This window comes from Staurois parvus, unplaced genomic scaffold (genome assembly GCF_062004578.1).
Source record: "Staurois parvus isolate SC_StPar_1 unplaced genomic scaffold, SC_StPar_1.0 ptg000719l, whole genome shotgun sequence".
In the NCBI taxonomy this organism is placed as follows: Eukaryota; Metazoa; Chordata; class Amphibia; order Anura; family Ranidae; genus Staurois; species Staurois parvus.
In genome coordinates this window covers 4,153,508-4,176,317 of record NW_028318515.1, presented here as the reverse complement: position 1 = coordinate 4,176,317, position 22,810 = coordinate 4,153,508, and the positions used below count along the sequence as shown (strand labels likewise).

Here is a 22,810-nt window from a genome sequence, read left to right as displayed (position 1 = left end):
CTGTCCAGTCACAGGCTGGTGGAAGGTCAACACCTGTAAGGAAAATCATGGCAGACAAGAACTGTGCAGTGTGGCAGGTAAGTACATCTCAAAACTGGATGTTGGGCTGGACTTCTGGTTAGGTAACGTTAGACCTACGACAGTAGCTTTCACAGTATTTTCAGCCATTCTCAACCAGGGTCCCTTCTAAGGTTGCTAGGGGTCCCTTGAACTGTGACTGACTGACCTCCCCATCTGATGGTGCCTGCATAGTTTCAGGGCCAACACCACTTGGCAGAACTAGAGGCATGACACCTTTTTAGCTGTCTGTAGGGGGAGCATTAGGACCTCCCCCCACTTACCATCAATGAAAAGGGCATTTTTCGCAATTGCCTCCTCATGCATTTGTTTTAGAAGGGGTTTCTTGAATACTACAAATTATTTCAATGGTTCCTCTTATGTTAGAAGGTAAAGGCTGATTTAGAACCATTTTGTGAAGTTCAGATATTTTATTTTGACTATCCCCGCTCTCCCACCCCCTACTTGGTTATCATAGATTTCCCACTAAAACGTATTTAACTGACTGCTGGGGTTGATTTACTAAAACTGGAGAGGGAAAAATCTGGTGCAATTCTACATAGAAACCAGGTTTTATTGCCAAAGCTCAATTGAACAATCTGAGGTTAGAAGCGGATTGGCTACCATGCACAGCTGTGCCACATTCTGAGTGCTCCAGTTTTAGTAAATCAACCCCTGTATCTCATTCAGAAGTAAACGAACAAAGGAACATCATCACACTGTAGGTTTACTACTGGTTGCCAATGCAAATAAACTTACACAGAATCTTTGCCCATCATCCTCCATGAGAACAAACAAACAAATTTTGGTGGAGGTCTTCTTTCAATGTTCTTGCTCCATTAGCTTGCTCTGCATTATGCTGTTACTGCAAGCATCTGTGTTAACGTTTCTATGCTTGGCATCCCTGCTACTTGGAATGCAGTTGCAGCTGAATGAGGTTTTTTCCAATAATGACTGTGTGACCTGATCTATCCTCTAAGCCCCAGTAATAAGCAGCAGTTAATGTCTGATGGAGAAGAGTAAAAGGGAATTGGAGGGGAGCAGTGGGAGTCTAATCTGTATCTATTCAGGAGACGTAATAATGGCTTTGTTAGTATAGCCAGTCAGCAGCCGAATGCTGAAAATGTGTTTAATTAGCAAGTCCCAGAAGTGAACTTCTGCATTACAAATCTTGGCTTCACATTAGTCATTTCTTCCCACTTAAAATTCTGACAGTTTCTTATTTTACAACCTCCTCTTTACCATTATGTAGAAAATTAACCTATTCCCTGGCTGGAGGGGTTGTGAAAATATACATAATTCACTTCACAGAAACTGGATGATCATTTACCTATATTGTAGATTTCTGAGCTTCCAAATCGTACCCCGTTAGGATTCAGAGTGCCATCACTGGAAGATAAAAAGGGATTAGCAGGTATGTACGTCTGCTGTCCTACATCGTATTTACGAATTATCGTAAAAATGTGTAACTAAATATAGCCTTGTATTCATTAATTCTGCAGCAAAGCAAGGTAGGCAAAACCGAAGCAGTGAGAGAGTATGAGCCAGATTTACTATGACATTACAGCTCCCTGCTGTTCAGAGGTAGAGGTAGCACTGCATCAATATACAACACAACGTACGACCATGTGCAAAGTTTACACTGAATTGTGCTCCTATGGCCCATGCACAGTCAATTCTGAGTTGAATGGTTCCCAGCAATATCCAACCCTTTGCTACAAGCCCAGACTGTCATGGACACACCCCCTGAGCTCAGCGTCACTATGTAGCCTGGGATCACAATGTATAGCTGCAGATGTGAAAACATTTGTACTGTTCACCATCGGACAAGGGGAAAAGAGGTGGTGATACATGACAGAATGCATTTAAATGCAAGGTATCTACACTATAATTTGTTTAGATTTCAATGCCGGACGCAGAGTAGGGTTGGTAACTGGAATTTGGCTTTAATAGTAGACACCTGTATTTGCACTGGGAATGTAACCACTTAAATTGGCAACATGTCTGAAATCTTCCTTGCATTTTATTCTAGTTTAAAGTATAACGAAGGGTCTTTTCACAATGCGGTGGCCTGCATTTTTCTGCACTAGAAGAATGCCTGTCACCAGTAGGACACATAGAAAACCAATTGTTTTCTGTGTGTCCTATTTACACTCCAATGCAGCCCTATGCTGCACTGTAGTGTTCCAGGATAAAATGCAGACATGGTGCAGTTTATTGCAAAAGTCCACAGCTTGAGCTTGCTGCACAGTGACATGAATGAAGAAGTGGAAGTTTTCTGCTCCAAAAAAAAAAGAAAAAAAAAAGAAGAAGTTTAGTGTGCAGTAGCTGTCCGTTACTGTGTGAACAGACTCTAAAAAAAACACCTAAAAAAGGTCAACAAGGAAGTTTTTTTAGGGCAATCAATCCAGCACCTGAGAAAATCAAGACCAATTGGGTTATACAGGTACAAAGAGAGGGAGAAAATGATAGATGTACTTTCTCATGCCAGCACACAAGGTAATGACTTACAGATTTTCAATCTCTTGGATATGGTGTTGACAGATGACCACACTGCAGTGCTGAAAAGGGGACCATCTTTCATACCCGCACAGGTTTTCAATCTGTTCGAGTGGTTGAAAGATATCAATCTTTTTGCTAGAAAACTAGCTTTAAAAGAAGGAATATAAAGACAGCCCCACTCAACCTACCAGGTTGTGTACATCTAAAGTGATTGAAGCACTTAGAGTGCTGGAATGCCTACAAAGTGAAGGTATCGGTGGTAGTGATGAAGTGTGTGGACCCTTCTCCATGTTTAAACCTAGGAATGATCAAACTCCACCTTTCCCTCATGGTAGTTACATCCAATTGTTTGTGAAATTGGGAGAATAGACATGAACAGGGCCCTCATTCTTTCAATCTCTTATGTTCTGAGTGGAAAGCTTTGGAAGAACTATGGAAGAACAAAGAGCTGATTATTAAATCAATCGACAAGGGGGGCAATATTGTTTTGATGCATAGAGCATTTTATTGGAAAATGTGCTATGATATTCTGATCAATGAAGACCATAATTAAGTTCTTTGTAAAGAACTGACTAATAAGGATAACTCTCAATTGGTCTAGATATTTAAGTGAGGAATAGATGCAGGGGTACGCTCTAAAAATGTCTGTTCTTTCATCTTAAACAATCACCTGGTAATTGTAAGTTTTTATGCCCTCCCAAAAGTGCACAAGCACCAGGAAAGACCTCCAGGTCTCCCAATAGTATCGGGGAATCAGAAACTCACTGAGGGGGCCAGCAAATATATAGATTACATCTTACGCCCTCATGTCTACAGTTTGTCATCATACATTGACATTATGGCAACATCCGACATGACTTGGGTTCCAAAGTGTGTAAATATTTCCTGGATTTTAGAGGTGCAGCATTTCAGAAACATAATGACTTTGTTTTCCAGCTTTTACAGTTTGTCTTAGAGCATAACTTTTTTGTTTTTGATGGGAGGATCTATAGACAATGCAAAGGCACTGCAATGGGTTCATCCTGCGCACCAACATATGCAAATTTATTCGTGGATTGGTAGGAATGCACCAGAGTATTTTCAGAATAATTTGAGCAATATACTATGGGGCTGATTTGCTAAAGGCAAACAGGCTGTGCACTGCAAGTGCACTTGGAAGATCTGAGGGGAACATGCAAGGAAAATAAAAAAATGCAATTTTGCTTGCACATAATTAGATGAAATAAATCAGCTGAGCTTTGCCTCATTTCAGAATATCCCCTTGGGTCTAAAGTAACTGCACTTGCAGGTGCATGTGCAGTGCACAGTATATTTACCTTTAGTAGATCAACCCCTATTTGTATTTTACTCTGGGTGCGCTTCATCAATGACATATTTATCCTGTGGCAAGGCTCAAATGAAAAGTTTGATGAGTATGTAGCTGAGCTGAATAAGAATGACATTGGGATGTATTTTACAAGTGAAATCAATCATAATTGTATCAACTTTTAGATCTCAAAATCACGAGAAATGAGAATGGTATTATTGAAACAACAATTTACTGCAAACTCACATCTGCTAATCTGCTCAACTGGGATGGCCAGTATCAAACACCATTGAAAAGACAATTTATGAGAGCAAAAAAAAATTGCTCAACAGGCAAAGCATTTCAGGCTGAAAGTCTTCATTTGGTGCAAAGATTTAATAGACATGGTTATATCCGTGATATAATAAAATCATATATTAAAAAGGTAAATACAGGCCTTACTCAGAAAAGGCAAGACACAAAATAATGTAGGAGTGAGAATTATTAGCACTTTTTCTAATCAATCTGGTCAGATCTTTAACATCATTAAAAAATATTGCAATGTTTTAAATAATGATAAAGACCTTTCCAAAATTCTCATAAAGAATCCCATGATTACTTACAGATGAGGAAGAAATCTTAGAGACATGTTAGTGCATAGAGAAGGTGCCAAAAAATGTCATTTAAACATTGCTACCTGATAGACAGCAGGCAAGCCATAAATGTGGACATTGCAAAGCTTGTCCCTTTATCCTCACTGTAAAAGAATTCGTAAATCCAAAAAATCGAGTGATCATAAATATACCTATAATTGCAGTACTGAGGGAGTCATTTACGTTATGAAATGTCCTTGCCCAATCTTATATGTGGGCAAAACCATCCACCAATTTAGGTGTAGAGTATTGGAACACATGAATGACATCTCACAGAAAAGGGACATGTCCTTAAAAAATATGGAGGAAAAACTGAAGTTTTAAAATTTTGGCTAGTTGATCAGTTTCAAATGTGTCCAAGAAAGGGGGACCTAGATAAACATCTTTTGAAACTTGGAGCCAGATGGATTTTCCGTCTGAACTCACGCTCCCCCCATTGGCTGAATGAAGGCTTCACTTTTCTGTATGCGATTGAGAATCCCCGGCCATTGCTGTCTATTTGCCTCATTTAAGTGTATACTTTTACCTTGTATGTAAAACATATGTAAATTGTGGAAGGTATAATTGGATTGAATGATATGATAAGATTGTAGGATCCAATTACCAAAGCTAGGAAAAAAATCACATCATATATAATGGGGAATGTTTGCAGGCGACTATGCCTGTCCTCATCTCTGATGTCCACAAGATGGCGATCCGTAGTGCCTTTAATTGAGCATGTGCAGTATTACAAGCATCTAGATGGCACATGTTGAATGACTCAATGATGCACACAATGACATCATGCTGAAGTTGATGTCATCACGTCACGTGTGTGGTGGCCATTTTGACTGGCAAGTCTATAAATAGGAGAACTAACAAATGGACGCCATCACTACTTGCCATGTGACTTCACTTTTTCTTTTGCTCACCATTTATTTTATTTCATTCACCTCTGACGAAGCTCCATTTTGAAGGAGTGAAACGTTCAGTTCTTTGTGAGCTGGGAGCACTTTCTTTTTGGATCACGTGTACTTTTTATTTTCCTACCCTAATATTTTTTTGGGGGGTAAGGATTACCCTTGTTTATTGGGACATAGATGTGATCATCTCTAGGGAGGTATTTTTGTGAATATGTGGAATATGGGGCCTCTTCATTAGTGGTGTGTTGTATCCCCATGGATGGATATATCCGCATAACATATCAGACAGATGGATCTCACCTTCTGATATCAACAGAAATATAGTACATTATTGGAGTGAGAAAGAGATTAGATTACCAAACCTCATCTGAACATCTGGATAGTGGATACAGACACAGGATCAAGTCAAATGCATATAGGGCCCTTTAGCCATTTGCCTACTGGGCACTTATACCCCCTTCCTGGCCAGGTCAATTTTCAGCTTTCAACGCTGTCGCACTTTGAATGACAATTGTGCGGTCATGCAACACTGTCCTGTATGAAATTTTTGTCATTTTTTTCACACAAATAGAGCTTTCTTTTGGTGGTATTTACTCGCCACTGGGTGTTTATTTTTTGCGCTATAAACAAAAAAAAGAGCGAAAAAAAGTTTCTATTATAAAAATTTGCAAAGAAGTAATTTTTCTCCAGTGATGTGCGTTGATGAGGCTGCACTGATAGGCGGTATTGATGGGCACTGATAGACGGCACTGATGAGCTGGCACTGATGAGGCGGAATTGATGGGCACAGACTGGCGGCGCTGCTTGGAACTGACTGGTGGCACTGCTGGGTGGCACTGATGGGCACAGGTGGATGGCACTGATGGGCACAGGTGGGCGGCACTGGTGGGTGGCACTGCTGGGCACCGATCATCAGGGCACTGATAATCAGTGCCCTGATGATCGGTGCTGATCCCTCCTCTGACAACTGCTGGTTCTCAGCAGTACTTTCCTTACGCTGTGACAGCGCGAGGAAAGTGCAGCCAATAACCGGCAATTGCATTTCCTGGTGTTCAGTGTGTCAATGGACACAGCGTTCATGGACATGGACACAGCAATCACAGAGATCGCCGGATGCGCACCCCGGGAGCGCGTTCTGGGAGGACGCACCCTCCCAGAACTGGCCGGCTGTAGTGAAGCCGTCATTCGGCTATCTGCGGTCGGCAAGTGGTTAAGGAAGGATATCTTGTATCCAAGAACAGTTTGAGATTCACTTATACAAGTGAGTTTTGCGAGAGCAAAAATACAGTATATAACACTGGTGAAAACAGTATTTGGACAATATTTCTGACTTGAGTATATAAAGTCATATCTTTTCCCAGGGCTTTTTTTTGCTCAGAGAATAGGCACAGGAACTCCCCACCTTTTAAGTCACCCCTTGTCTGTGCCCCCTACCAAACTCCAAGCACAGTTTCTTTGTTCCACCCCCTACCCACCTCCCAGTACTGCCCGTATTAGAGCATATAGAACCAAGTATCATTTTACGATGCTCAGTAATTTGCATGGAATGTGTTAACAGGAGAAGCAGTAAAATACAGTAGCTCCCTTGCAGCCAGAAACAATTGATCCCCACACAGTAGACCCCCGCTCAACAAAATACCACCCCCAGTAACCATAGACCCCCAGCAGTAACAAAAGATCTCCCAGCAGCCAGCATCAATAGGCCCTCCAGCAGCCAGCAACAATAGACTCCTCCCTCAACAGGAGATCCCGCCCACCAACTGCCCCCCTCCCCCTGCAACAATAGACCAACATGCAAAAATGTATTCCCAACAGTGACAATAGATCCCCCAGCATAAATAGACCCTCCAGCACCCCTTGCTATTATATACATTCAGTGCTGGAGGTGCCGGAACTGCGTTCCCCCGCATTCCCGCAAAAAAAAAAAAAAAAAAGAGTCTTTTACTAAGGTTGCATTCATACCTCTATTTTGTTTGTTATGGCTATGCTGCATTAAATTTAAAAAAAAAATGAATGAATGAAAAATAACTGCAAGTTTAAAACTGCAGCGCAATCAGAAAATTTTACTTACCATAATTTTCTTTTCCAGACAAGATCCATGGTAGCATATGTATGGGTAAGCCTCCGCTTTCTCTCTATCTGGATAGAACCTTTAATTCAGAAATGTAAGCCTCTACTCAGCCCTGGTGCTGCTTAACTAGCTCATTCTGACTGGGAAGGTTAATATGCTGCCATGGAGCTTATCAGGAAAAGAAAATTACGGTAATTTTCTGATTTTCCTGACAGCTCCATATGCATACATATGGGAAACAATTAAAAATCAACAGAGGGGAATGCTGAAAAAAAATGTAATTAGGCAGATACTGAGTAGACAGAGTTTGTCCAAAAATGGACAGTGGTTAGAGCAGCCAGCTCTACACAATAATGCATAGCAGAGGTGTAAACAGAGTCACCTGGGTGGTGTTAAAGGATCATTTCACCTTTAGTCACCTGTTACATCCATATTCAGGGTGTAACATGCTACAGATGCCCTGGCCTCTGCTCCCCTCGATCCCCAGTTTTGACAGCTAGCGGGGGGAAATGTCACAAACTAAAAAAAAAAAAAAATAAAGTATTTTAGGGATCTGGGTATAGTGGGAAAACTACTGACAGCCTTTTCCTCTGTCGGCTTGTAGTTCTCGATGAACTACCAGAGTGCTGTTGAGCTCTCTACTGTAGGTAGTTCATTGAGCTTCCTGGCATTGTGTAGCTGTCTGCCATTTTTCCAATACAGGTAGGTAGTTACACAGACAGTCTGCAGGACCATGGCATTACACCCAAGATCTGCTGATCGTGGGTGCAATTTTTTACAGGCTCCTAACAAAAAAAAATATGTATTTTTTATTTTTCTGTAAAGGTGAACTTATCCTTTAAAAAGGTATTATCAGGAGTAGGGAGGGTGAAGCCTTACCCAAACATATAAAGCCATGGATTTATCAGGAAAGCAATGCTGCAGCACAGTTATGAGAATGTAGCCTTAGTCATGTGGATTTTTATCAGTGTGATGTCAACCTTCACCCACCTGCGTCCCAGCATGACGATGCCTCCAGTCTTAGGGTTGATTTTACAGTAGTCACCATGAGCCCAGACACCTAGAACACAAAGTAATAAGGAGTTCATTCTGTACTCAGTTCAGCTCTCAACAATGAGGAGATCTATTTTTATAAATGACCATTTTTAATGAGAAATATTTATTCTGACACTTCCGCCTAATTATAGATCTTCTCTGACAAATTTTTCTTTTAATTTTTTTTATTTTTATTTTTGACAATACACCACATAATCTACTTTGTAGATTAGACTTTGCCAATAAAGACTTTCTGCTGTGTCTGCGGTTTCCTTTATTAGTTTTACAGAGAATTTAGACCACTCTAAGCCTGGCGCAGTGCATTATGTTACCTTTCTTGATTGACACAGTAACTTTCCTTTTTGAACTTGTACAAAAGAAATCCAGGCAAAAGCAGAGTGACATGTAGCAGAAGAGAAAGGATTCATTTCACCTTCACTTTCTATCACTACTGCTCTCTGCACTGCTATGCTGAGTAAGCCTGTATATGCTAAACAATATACAGTATAGGAGATGTGACAATGATGGAAGACAGCCAGCTTGGTTCGATGATCCATATAACCTAGAATTGAACCCCAATATGCCAACAAGTTTCATGATGTTTGTTAGTGGTGTGCTATTATTTTACATTAACAGAGCAGCCACAATAGTCTTTCTGCATTTAGCAAGAGAAGAGTTTCTTTAAATACCCTCTCAACCACACTACTTTGTCATTACAGAAGGGCATGGAGAGAAGAAGAACTATTGGATACTTAGCATGCCTAACAGGGTAAAATCATTTGCTTTCTATTTTTGTTGCTGCTACAACAGCGTTATCAATATCAGGTCAATACCTATCTTTCAAAGTGAATCCAAAATACCCTCAAAAGTTCCCTCAAGAGACACCATCACCTTTCTCATACATCTCTTTGGAGAACCTAAAGCAACTGAATCGGTTTATTAAAAAGGACAAGCAACAGACTTGCTGCAGCAATCCTCAGGCGGCATCTGATTGGAAAACCACATGACAGAATATAGTTGGATTTTGATATCAGCTTCTTAACTGCCCTGTTCAATAATTTGAATGCCATGGACACACTGGAGTTTTAACAGAAAGAGTTCCCCAATGTTTCTTGCCAGACAATAAATAAAATAGAATATTTGTCTTAAAACAGTTTTTTGAAATCCTTTTGATATATACTTTTAACTTACCTTCGTTTTTTTTATTTTATTTATCCTTCTAATACAGGGCTCAGAATTTCAAGTCCTAAGCTACTAGCCAGGACTTAAGGAGTTACTCGCCACCAGTTGCCCCACCCAACCCCTACCCCGCCCTACCCCTAAACACACCCTCGTAAATTATCTCATGAAATGACACTGTTAAATGTTTTATGCAGAGTAAAGTTACCAAAATAAATATGAACAACAAAATTTCTCTATTAACATAGAGCAATGTAAAAATCTCCTCCATCCCATGTCCTCCTACTTCTCTTTCCCATGAATGGCAAGGGTGATATCTCGGTCACCACTACAATGATAGAGATGTCATTTTTTCAGGCGGTGATTCCCTTCACTGCAAAATGTAATCCTAGTGGCTATAGAGCCACTAGATTACTTTTACAGGCGGTGAAAGCGCATCAGCTTCGTTGATCACAGTGAGAACTGATCTTGTTCCATCCACTGTGTGATGTCAGAAACCGGAAGCAACAAGGATTTCATCACTTCCGGTTCAGCTACCAGATTGTGAAGCAGCAGATCAAACTGATCTCGGTTTGATCTGCTGTTTTGGAGACCAGAGGAGAGCTCTGGGGTCTCTCTGCACACTCCCTACTGAGCCAGGCATATAGTTCTGTAATCAGAAAAGCTCATGCTGCCCTCTAATTGGGGAGGTCTGGGTCTAACTCCATAGTGGGCTGTCAGACCTCTGCAGAGACTCTTTGTCTAGAGAAAATAAAGGTATACTCTGCAGCATACGGGCATTGGACTTTTTTTTATTTAGGTTGTGGCTGTGGAAAGTCTGAAGGACTTTCTTTGATATTGGGAACATTTCTACTTCTACTTATTTGGGACTGATGCTTAAATTTAGCTAATCCCTGAGCATTTCATGTATATTTAATTAGGCACTTTTGTTTTAGTGATTATACACTTATATTTGCTATTTTCTGTGTTTAAATCTTTGAGGATTTCATGCACATGCTTTTTTGAATATGAGCGTGATTAACCTTATGTACTAAGTTAATGGTTTATTTTATAGCACTGCACGGTTTGGTTTTTCATTTCTGACATACTTTGTACCCTAAGTATTGTGCTAGCTGCTTTTTTTAGATTATTTTGGCCTTAGCTTGGACATTTTCCTCTTTTTACTTTTTTAGTAATACCAATACCAGGTCAAATTCAGGTACTTACACTGCTTGTACTGAAAATACATTTAAAGCTGAAGTTTTGTACAATCTTGGGATACACACACACACACACACACACACACACACACACACACATATATAAATATATGTATTTATTAGGTATGTGTAACTGTGTATATCTCATTACCTGCAGATGGCTGCTTCTGCTCAAAATGCTCTGTCCCCTTCCCCTACGGATACTACCCTGAACAACTGTCTTCCCAAACAGTAAAAGGTTAACAGCAGTGAATCCTAATCAAGTTGTGCCACTTGCCCACCACCTCCCTCCTCTGCCATACATAGAACTTGCCTTACTATACTCCCATATGCAAATATAGGAGTTGAATGACTGCAAATCTTCTGCCCGTTCACAGAACTTGATGCATCATGGAAGTGTAGTAAAATGAGTTCTATGAATGACAGCGGAGGCAGGAGGAGGTGGGAAAATGACACAACTTTCCTGATTAGGAGCTGCTACTGTTAACCTTCACAGCACCGGAAGACAGATGCTCACAGCAGTATCTGGTGACTGCAAAAAAGAAACCACACTGAGGATTTTGAGCAGAAGCAGCCACTTGTAGGTAATAGGATACACACCATTACAAATAACTAATGTGTAAGGTGCTATGTCCCAAAAAAAATGATTAATATTTAGCTTTTATAATACATTATTAATTACAGAGTTGAATTAATTTGAACCTTTTATATCTTCCTGGCATTCAGCTTTAAACTACACATTTTTATATGAAAAAAAAGTACTGCACGGTTTCTTTCTCTGCAAATCCCCATTTGAACAAGTACATTTTTATATATATATATATATATATATATATATATATATATATATATATATATATATATATATATATATACACATACACACATACATACACATATACACACATACATACATACAGAAAATTGTACTCGGATCAATTTTAATGAACATTGCATTTATGAAGAGATAAAAAAAATGCACCCAACTGCTGTTCGTTTTTGTTCACAATACTCTAATAAGATCTCATTACTCTGGTATGGTAGACAATGTATAATTCAAAGGCCGGTATGTATATACTGGTTCATTAGGTACTTTATAACGTATTAAATGCATTTTTCCCCAAATGACTTTTGGTCAAACAAAACCACCTACTGCCTATATGTGCTTTCTAATTACAGCTGATAGCTTGTGGTTCAAGTATGTGTTTATTCATTAACATTGCTCTGTCTTAATGCAGTACCTGGGAATTTGGAGAAGTATGCTTTCTGGTATTTGCTGCCATCTTCATCGTTCCAGAAGTGTGTGGGCTGAGATGGGAGCGGAATTAAGCACACTAGTTCTCCGCTTTCCCCCCACACTGCTTTTCCTGAAGAAAACAGAGAAACGTATGAACATCTATCTGCATAATTAGATGATAATGTTAGCATTACGATGTGTACAATAAGAGCAATACATATTATTCCCAAAGTAAATGTATCTTCGCTTAACAGCACTAAGGCCCCATGTACATGGGACACTTCTAAACGATGGAAACTGACTGCTGGAAAACGTAGGTTAAAAAAGGTCTGTTTATGGGCGTTTGCCTTTAGAAGCGTTTTTTAAAGATAAGCACAGGAGAGCCTCCCAAATGCCCAGAATTCACTGAAAAGTGGTAAATTATTAACTATTTCAGACTGTTTCAGAGAAATACAGAGAGTAGAAGCAGAGACAGCAGTATGTGTTGAGATAATTAGGTGTGAGTTGCTCACCCTTTTGTTTCCAAGGGTGGGAAAGGTGTCTGGTGGAGTAATTAAGGTCACCTGGCAGGGGGTCTTCATGAGGAATTTGAGGTGTGAATGGTCATTAACATATCTTTTATTTCCAAGGGTGGGAGAGTTCTGAGGTGTAAATTGGTCATTACAATGTGTGACAAGCTTGGTAAGAACATCCTGTGTTCAGTGTTTTGTCCATCTGAGTACCTTTTCATGATGAAAAAAGGCTCTACACAGCATTGGGAACTGGAAGAGTTGAAAACAATTTTCAAACGCAAAACGTGATTTAGCCGCGTTTACAAGCGGTTTGAGTTTGAAACGCTGCTAAAATCGACTGCTGAACGCAAGTTTTCTGCGTTCAAAAAACGCTGTAAACTCAGATGACTGTAAACGAAGATGTGTACATGGACACATAGGAAAACATTAGGGTGAGTTCAGGGGCTGCTGAAAAAAATGCTGAACAGCTCCTAAATGTGAGTTTATCAGCTGCAGTGTACATGAGCCCTAAGAAGTGCCAGGAGTCCTCAGTAACCAACAAATAATATAGTATAGAGTGGCGGGTGAGTGTGTGCTGATGGGAGGAGAAGATTAGTGAACTCACTTCTTTGCCCTGCATTAGAAAAGCTCAGGTTCACTTTAAGTCACTTCACAATATTGACCAAAACCCATTTTTGTATGGCTGACACGAACTACACCACACAATTACCCTTCATGTATTGCCACTGTAGTCCCATTATGGAGTATATTGAGAAAAGACACTGCAAAAATCATGTACCATTGCCATATTATAAACTGATTGTTCAACTCCCACTTGTTTATGTACAGTATATATCCTCCTAGTTGTATCCGACTTTCAGTAACTGTATGGGCCAGCTTTCTGAGCTTCACATCTGATACTTTTAAACCCAAACACAAAAATTTGTTAAATTGCAGCTTATCAATTCTTAGATTTGATGGTTGCATTAGTTCTTTAAGCTTTATTGTATTTTCACCCGGTGATTTGGCCAGTAAGCCTGTTATTTTTCAACCAAGCAAGCTGTCCTGCAGATGTAGCAGTCAGAGGGTTGAGACAAACCATTTAACACTGACAAGAGTGAATCTAACACTACCATCCCCAATGGTGCCCCTCTGCTCTTTCACCCAGAGTGGGGGCACTCTAATAGAAGACATGTGGTACTAGCCAGATCAGCAGGTGAAGATGGAAGAGGAAACAAAATCTGAAAAAAGGGAAACCTAGATTGTAAGCTCCAAGGAGCAGGGCCCTCCTATCCGTCTTGTATTGAACTGTATTGTTGCTGTATTGTCTCCCATTATATTGTAAAGAGCTGAGCAAACTGTTGGTGCTATATAAATCCTGTATAATAATAATAATAAAAAACCTAAAAAAAAATAATACACCTAAAAAAGCCACCACATCTTATGATTGGTAAGTTGCAATATATTACATTTTTGGTTCTGGGTTTAATACTGCTTTAAAGCACTTTTTCTATAAAATGTTATCGGCAGTTTGTTTGTAGGCAACTAGATCTTCCCTCAACCCTCCCCAATCACTGGGGTTTGTGATTGACAAGATGAATGTGAGAACTCACGTCCTAAGCCAATTTGTATACACATACCAGGGCGAATTTAGGAGCCAGTTAACAGATGACCATGTCTTTAGAGTGTGGGAGGAAACCGGAGTACCAAAGGGAAACACATGAAGACACAGGGAGTTACTCAATTAGCTGAACTGAATTTATTCTCTCTTGAGAAGAGGATATTAAAGGGGATATGAACAACATGTATAAATGCATCAGTGATTCATATAGTGAACTTGGTGTAGAGTTATTCACTTTAAGGTAATCACAGAGGACAAGGGGGCACATCTGGAGGAGATGAGATTTAACTTCCAAATACAGAAAGGCTTCTTCATAGTAAGAGCGGTGAAAATGTGGAATAGATTCCCTCAAGAGTTAGTTCTGGCCAGCTCAGTAGATTGTTTTCAAAAAGGCCTGGATTATTTCCTAGATACACATAGTATAACTGGATACTAATATTTATAGGTAATGCTGATCCAGGGAGTATCGGTTTGCCTCCTGAGGAATCAGGAAGGAATTTTTTCCCCTTCTGGAACAAGTTGGATCATGCTTTATTGGGGTTTTTTGCCTTCCTCTGAATCAACTCTGGGCATAGGATTGTGTATATAGAACTGTAGAATTTATTTTTCTCTTCTATTGGTTGAACTGGATGGACGTGTCTCTTTTCAGCCAGACTGACTACCGAATGTATTATGTAACTATATTACAAACCCCAAGCCGATAGCATCCTGGCCAATATTTTGTAAAAAAAAACCCAAAAAACACACATTTATAAAGCACAGTGGTGTGCTTTGGAATGTGCTTTATGCTCTGCTTGCTTCATGACTCAGGCAGAATGCCGTTCTTTACAGTGACCAGGGCAAAAAACTGGGTGGAGGTCAGTACAGTCATGTGATCTGTCAAAGCCATGTCTAGCCTCTCTTCCAGTCATGGAGTATTTTTTGTAACTTTGTGAGACACTGCAGGCTGAATAGCTGATAAAATGCAGGCACAGTGTGACCTAATCACTGTGGGGTCCAACAGAGAGCAGATAGTGACATCACCTCTATAAATAGGCCCTTTAATCAGCATTAGAACTGCATCAGTGTGCTTAATTTATTAAGACATGTTTGTGTGCTATGTAAATGTGGTTGGCATAAACATTTCTGATTCACAGATTGAAGGTTCTAAAGAAGACTGTTTAGTGTGACCCATTTAATTAAACGTATTCATTGCAACCTGGTATTAACACCTTCACAAGGAGTGGAATGGATTGACACAACAAACGCATAACTCTTACACTCTGTGTTGCTCTCTCAGGATGTTAACCACTTATGTGACTTGAGAGTCAAAATGGGATTTTAAGACAGTTCACAAAAATGAAAATCTTTTGTATGTTTTGTTTTATTGATCAGGCTGTGAAAAAATAACGTACAGCATTTGAAAGAAAAATAGACAAAGTGTGATATTTATCTGTACGTTTCTGTATATGAACTCTGTAAGCACATTCTTATGCACGCACGCACACGCACGCACGCACGCACGCACACACACACACACGTTCTAAAAACAACAAAAGAAGAGAAAACATTGATCATTTTAATTGATAATGTTTTTGCTTGATAAGATATACTCAAAGCTTTTAAAAGGGAAACCAATGGTTTTGTGGCAAAATATTTTTTAGACATTTTAAATAATTACAGTATTTTAGATCTGTTCTACAAATAAACATTTTAATACATGACAACTGATTCCCAAAGCACTGTGGGTTAGCTAAAGGCTAAAACATGTTGGATGTTGCTTGCTTGAAAGCTATGTTTGTGTGGTTGAAACCTTGGATTCAGCCATCTGATAAAAGGGTAAGCCATCCCTCTAACTCATCTGACTTGAACTATTAATTTCTCTACACAATAGGCTTCCTTTAGCAAAGATGAAAACTGAAAAGGTAATATTGTAAAAAATAGACTAGAGCTCCACCTGTGAGTTGCATAGAATGCTGAACAATCTTAATATTTTATATTTAAAGAAATATATATAAATCCACAAGAAATTTCCTTTGGAGGGAATCTGCCATTGTGTATATATTCAGCTCCTACCGGTAGGAGTAAAACACAGAACCTCCGTTTTCAGGAAAGGCCTTACTGGAAGCATGCTGTATGCAATCCTTGTATTTGGGATTGAGGGATGTCATGCGCTGTCAGAGCTCTGCCTTGATGCAAATGCAAAATACTCCTCTCTCTAATAGCAGCTGATGGTCAAACACTACATGGAGGATATCAGAAGAGTGCTGGAATAACAGCTTGGTGCTTTAATGAAGAATTGCATAGAACAGGAGTTCAAACTGGTGGCCCTCCAGCTGTTGCAAAACTCTCATCATGCCTCTGCCTTTGGGAGTCATACTTGTAACTGTCAATCTTGCAATCCCTCATGGGACTTGTAGTTTAGCTACAGCTGGAGGGTTGCCAGTTTGACACCTGTGGCATAGATTATGATCCTAGATTTGGAAGTTTCCTGGGCACGCAGGAATCTTCTGGTGTCCACCCTAATGGGGTTTCATTTTAGTTCCTGTTTTAGTTTGATATTTCTGTCTTCAGATCAGGTTCTATTTAACCACTTGCCCTCCAGAGGATTTCCCCCCCTTCCTGACCATGCCATTTTTTGCGATACGGCGCTTTAACTGACAATTGCACAGACATACAATTTTGCACCCAAATGAAATTTACATCCTTCTTTTCCCCACAAATAGAGTTTTCTTTCAGTGGTATTACATCACCTGTGATTTTTTTATTTTTTGCACTATAAACAAGAAAAGAGACCAACAATTTTGAAAAAAAAAACAATATTTTTGACCTTTTGATATAAAACATATCCAGTAAAAAAATTTTAAAAATCTAACTTCTTCATAAATTTAGGCCAAAATGTATTCTGCTACATGTCTTTGCTGAAAAATCCCAATAAATCTAAATTAATTGGTTTACGTGAAAGTTATAGCATCTACAAATGGAGGTATATATACTGGAATTTTTATTTTCTTTTGTGCACCCCCTACCCGGGGATGCAAATCACGTATATATACACGTCACTTTGCCGCCCTGTAGCAGTATTTCTGCTATAGGGTGGAGGGCAACTGGTTAAATTCAGTAGCTGTAGGTAAATCTATTACTCTATTTTGTAAAACTATTTGTAATTTTACTTCTAATAAACTCTCCTAAAAACTCTGATTTCTCAACCTTTTGATTTTAGTTCCGGTTGCATCCATTCATTTTCCAGGACTAGATCTGAGTAAGTTTTTTATTAAAGGCTTTATACCATTTTTGTATCACTTTAGTTGCATTTTGTTACCAGATGTCTTCAATGCTGTGAAAACAGCTACATTTTCATGATTCTTAAAGCTTTTAAAAGACAGCTATTCATACGGGAGTTGATCTGCATTTCTTGCAGTTTTTCTAACCATGCTAAAAAATTAACAATATCACATAATTACATAATGAACTTGGCTGTTCACAATATGTATTTGCAAAATGTATGTAGTAAACTACGCTTGAAAGCACAATAATCATAAGTGTTTTTAAAAAAGCCTGCATAGTACTATACACTCATTGTGAACTCTAGCTGGCTTGTTCATAAAGAGGGGGCAAAAATTCTGCTTGCAGAGGAACTTCATTTTTAGCTGTCCCATACCAAGGACATAGTACCAAATGCAGTCTCAGGATAGAAGAATAAGCTGGCATCATATCTATGGTTGATTGCAAACATCCATTATGGATTTGTGGGTGTCCCAGGAGCAGGTGAAGTTATTCTATCCCATGGTTGTCGAACCTAGGGTATTGAAGCCAGTGTGCAGCTTCTGGTAGAAGCTTAACTGGTCCCCTTTCCTAAAGTGACAGCTTCCTGGCATCATTTCTGATGTGTATTTTAAGATCACATACAACTGCTAAATACCTTTTAGAGAAAAAAAACATTTAAGCATTTAAGAGTGGAAATTCATCAACAGCTCGATGAAGCGTAAGTCATTTTTATACTATCATCCATATTTTTGGCTACTCTGTGCATATAAAGTTTGATTCTTTTTGAGTGGTTCAATTTATTACAAGTAGTTCTTTGTCCAATTATTTTTTTGGAATTGGCTGTCCTATATCTGACATCAACTAAAACTGAGGAGTAAAAAAATCTCGGAGCACAGTTTACCTCCAGCTACTCTACTACCAAACCTTAAAAGGGATTGTATAGCGGTTTTGTATATATTCCTCCAGTTTATTATGGTCAGGAGTAGGGATGATCAACATTGGCAAACTCGATGAATTTCTCCTATAGGGGAAATGCATTAAGAGTAAAAAAAAAAAAAGAAATAGTATGATGGTTTAAGGGCTTTAATAGGCTTTTGAGTGTTCTTTCACTTTTCGGGGGTGCATTTTTTAGGACTAGTTTCAATTGCAATCTTGTACATTTTAAAAGAGACCATCAAATTGGGAGGTTTCTTTTTTTTTTTTTCTGGAACATTTTATGGTAATTTATTGTTTTTGAACATAAACAAAAATATACCAAAAAATTAAATCCAAAAAAATAAATAAATAAATAAAAGGTAGTCTTAGGACTTTTCAGATCAACTCAAAAGCCATAGTAGCAACACCATATTTGTGTATCCAAGTACACATTCGCATTATGAATAGGACACGTTTATATGCCAAATGTATTCTTATATAACCCTCCTGATTCCCTAGAATCATTATTATAACCCGATGTGGAAAAATCAATCCCATATCACACACACATATTCATAGATCTTTATTACTATTTATCTTTATATTATAAAGACTGAATAATAAGGCTTCATGCACACTGGAGCTTTTATAAACACTTTTCTCCTGGCAGGAGAAAAGCAGCTTAAAAAAAATGCACCTAAGCCGCATTTTTGAAAATGCGTTTAGGCACATCAAGCGTTTGGGAATTTATTTTATTGGCCAGAATATTAATTTATTTTGGCCACTGAAATGAAAAAACACAAGTGCTAAACGTGCCTAGTGCTTGGGTATGTTTACACGTGTTTATGCACATCAGGTGTTTTTTATGCTCAAAAGCATCTCTCCTGAATGTGACTTTGCTGAGTTTTTTCTGCCTCTAAACTCCTGTAATTGTCTATGGTGTGCATCGACGAACAGGCTAACATGAATGGATGTTTAGAAGGAGAGAAAACAGCTGCAACACCTGTAAAAGTTGCCTTTTTAAGTTCAAGTGTGCATGAGGCCTAAAACATACTGGGTTCCATCAATTATGCAGTGTAAAGAGTGTGCAGATACAGCAGTTGATATTATAGTAACATCTGGATATAATACATATTATACATACTGAAAGATTTTTAAAAGACTTATGGACTGACATAATAAAATAATTACCTTCCTCACTCCATGCTTCAACTCCCATTGCCAGGTTCCTTGCCTGGATTTCCCCTCTGTATACTGGAATGGTAGGATTCTGTCCCATAAAACAAGCTATAATGTCTGTACCACCTACAACAGGGAAAGTATTTTTATTTAAGATCATGCAAGAAGAATATTTGATGATTTACTATCAAACTCTCACTGAATTTCACAAACCACTGGTAGAAGCAGATAGCCCCTGCATGATCCTAGCTACAATAGAACACATCTCTATTCCAGGAATGATAAGGAAGGATTCAGGGATCCCACTACATGTGCATTTTCTACGAATGGCTATGTAGAGTCATACAATGGGGGTATAGGAAGGGTTTAGTTAAAGTTATTTATGACTGCCTGTTTCTAGTAGTTTGTGATCTGTTTTTGCAGCAGTTACATCAGTGCAACATAGACATCATCATCATCAGTAAATACATTTAATCAAACAGGAATGGAGAAGACAGATCTCCTTTGTGGTTTTTACTACCTGGATGGAGTTTCAGTGCAGACCCCTAAGGCTAAATGTGAACAAAGCAGTGTGTACACAGCCCTGGGTCAGGGTTGGCAGGGACAGAAAAGACGGTAAGAGGCTGTACTGAATGCTATCCCTCAGTATATTAACTAATGAATTTTAAAAGTACAATTACTTTAATAAAGCAAAGAGCAGTGATTATGTTCACACTGCCGTAAGCTTTAACAAAAAAATCAATTTACTAACAAAACAGTGCCAGATAGATTCTTACTAATTACAATAGGCTATTGAGTAGTAACAAAATGTACATATCCAGATGGAAAAAAGTGATATAGATTCAATAGTCAAATCTAAAATTACCTTTTTTTTTTTTAATTTTTTTTCTTTAAACATCCAGGAATCAAAAAGCAAAGCAAAACAGTGATAGATCCAATAACCAAACCTAAATTACTAGATTTTAAAACACCCAGGAATCAAAGGTAAGATGATCCTAACTGGTTTCATATCACGCAAGTGCTGCATACCCCTAATGGGTGGAACTGCTTTTGATTGCTGGATTTTTAGTCCTCGTGAACATTGGACCTTTTTACAGCGGCTGTTTTTGGCTTTTGATGTCTTTTTCTACAGCGAGTAAACCCCCCCAGCATGTTATCCTATGTGTTCATGCACACAGACTGTAATCAATGTTTTTTGGCAGGGGCGTTTTTTGGCTGGAAAAAAACCCAGGACTAGTGAGTTTCTAGAGGAGTTTTTTAGCTGTAAAAATGCTGTAAGGCTGAAAAATGCAGCAAAACATGGTAAATCGCAGCAAACCGGCGTTTTTGGACTTTTTTTTACAAAAAAAAATTGGGGGGGGTAAAAAAAACACAAAAAAACACGCAAAAAAACCACAGCTAAACGCTAATGCAAAAATACTGAAAAACTCAGATTTTTAATATGACTTTACACAGCTAACATTACCAGTGATATTAAAATGCCCAATGTGCATGCAGCCTTAAACTCAAATACAAATTAAGTTTTATTCATCAAGATCCTGAAGCTACAATTACGGTAATCTTTTTAAGGTTTTCTAATTTGTCTGTACAGTGGACTGCAGTGCCTTCCACTGATTTTTCTTTTATTCTAACATTCTTATTGCTTTCTACATGGCCTCAAGTATACTGTATATATTTTTTTCTATTTGTATAATAATAAAAAAAAAAAAAAACAGAAGCACCCTTCAGACAAGAATCTGAATACACACACAAATACACACACGACTCAAACAAAATCTATCAATTTTACCAGAGATGGATCCCAGAAGAACATTGCTTTTTATTTGCTTATAAACATAATCATAGCTTTGTGGCTTTAGAGGTGATCCAGTTGATAGTATGGTGTGAAGTGTTTGCAGGCTATTGGTTTCACCTGTTATAAAGGAAAAAAAGAAAAAATGAAGGATTACCACATGCAAAGATGTTTTGTATGACAAAACTGGTTTTGAAAAATTTGTATGTATGAACTGTATGCAGTTGTATCCAAATCTCTGTAATTCTGAGGGCCAGATCTCTGGGCACTAGGTCTGATATACTTGAAATGCTTTTTTTCCCCCATAGAATTTTCTTTCTGCATACATTAGTAAATCTTTTCTAAAAGCTAGGTCATTCCTTATCCCTGTCCAATATCTCAAGCATAGGACCGACATGGAGAATGGGATAACACGCATAGACAATTTGTACACACATACTAAGGCCAGTTTAGACAGGAACCAATTACTTAGCAACATGTCTGTCTTCGGAGTGAGGGAGGAAACTGGGAGTACCTGGAGGAAAACCATGAGAACACAGAGAGAACATGCAAACTCCATGCAGGAAAAAAACTTTACCAGGGTTTTAATAATTTCTTACTCTATCCAACTTAAAAAAACAAAAAAACACCTTTAGCTTTAGATACACTTTAAAATGTAAAACTATAAAGGTTTTGGGTTCATTTAAAGTGTTACTAAACCCACAACAGCAAAATCAATCTGTATATGCAGTAAAGCATGCTTGTTATACTCACTGTGGAACTTAAGTGGTTAATCCTCTGCATTGTGTAAAAAGGATGTTTAATCCATCTTTTCTGATCCTCCCCTTCTTCCACTGTCCCCGACTCATCTCCTGATAGAACAGAGCCTTGGGTGCAAGCTGCACATGCGCAGTTTGGGGTGTACTACTAGAGAGGTTATTTTCTTAGGAGGGTGCAAGTGATCAGCACAGGGTCAATCAGCACTGGCCAGACAGAGGGCCAGGGGTCCTACAGTCTCATAGGACAGTGAGAGGAGAATGAAAACTCCTCCTACAAGCTTTAACCAGTGCTCTGCTGAACACTGATAGAAGTCACAAGATTGCTCTAACTGCTAATGAGAAAAAGGTATTTAGCAGTTTATATTTACTAAAATAATTGCATTATCATGTTCTGTGTACTGCAGGAGACCAGATATAGTGAATGCAGGATCATGGGTTTAGTAACACTAAGTTTTTCCTTTGAAGTTAATGTTCTTTAAATTGGTGTTTGATATCTATACAATTACGATTATGTATTTATTTAACAAATAAACATTTAACATGGGGTATACTCATTAGACTTGTATGATAGATCATTGTGAGTTGAGAGAATACAACAGAAGGTGTTTGCTTTTAGACTTTTTCCTTACCAATTGAAACTCCATATTGGCCCCTATGCACTGAACAGGCAAGGATAGGGATAGGAATA

The 22,810-nt window shown here is 38.6% G+C and overlaps 1 protein-coding gene across 1 annotated transcript in view; it reads right to left on the bottom strand.

The window, feature by feature from the left end:
• Nucleotides 1-22,810, bottom strand: part of AACS (acetoacetyl-CoA synthetase) — a 159,580-nt gene that overhangs the window by 43,147 nt on the left and 93,623 nt on the right. The window contains exons 12-16 of the mRNA XM_089653715.1: nucleotides 21,362-21,484; nucleotides 19,585-19,698; nucleotides 12,125-12,250; nucleotides 8,461-8,530; nucleotides 1,388-1,446 (exon numbers count right to left, since the gene is read on the bottom strand). Of these exons, the coding sequence (XP_089509841.1) occupies nucleotides 1,388-1,446; nucleotides 8,461-8,530; nucleotides 12,125-12,250; nucleotides 19,585-19,698; nucleotides 21,362-21,484 (492 nt within the window). The remainder of the gene's footprint in view (nucleotides 1-1,387; nucleotides 1,447-8,460; nucleotides 8,531-12,124; nucleotides 12,251-19,584; nucleotides 19,699-21,361; nucleotides 21,485-22,810) is intronic.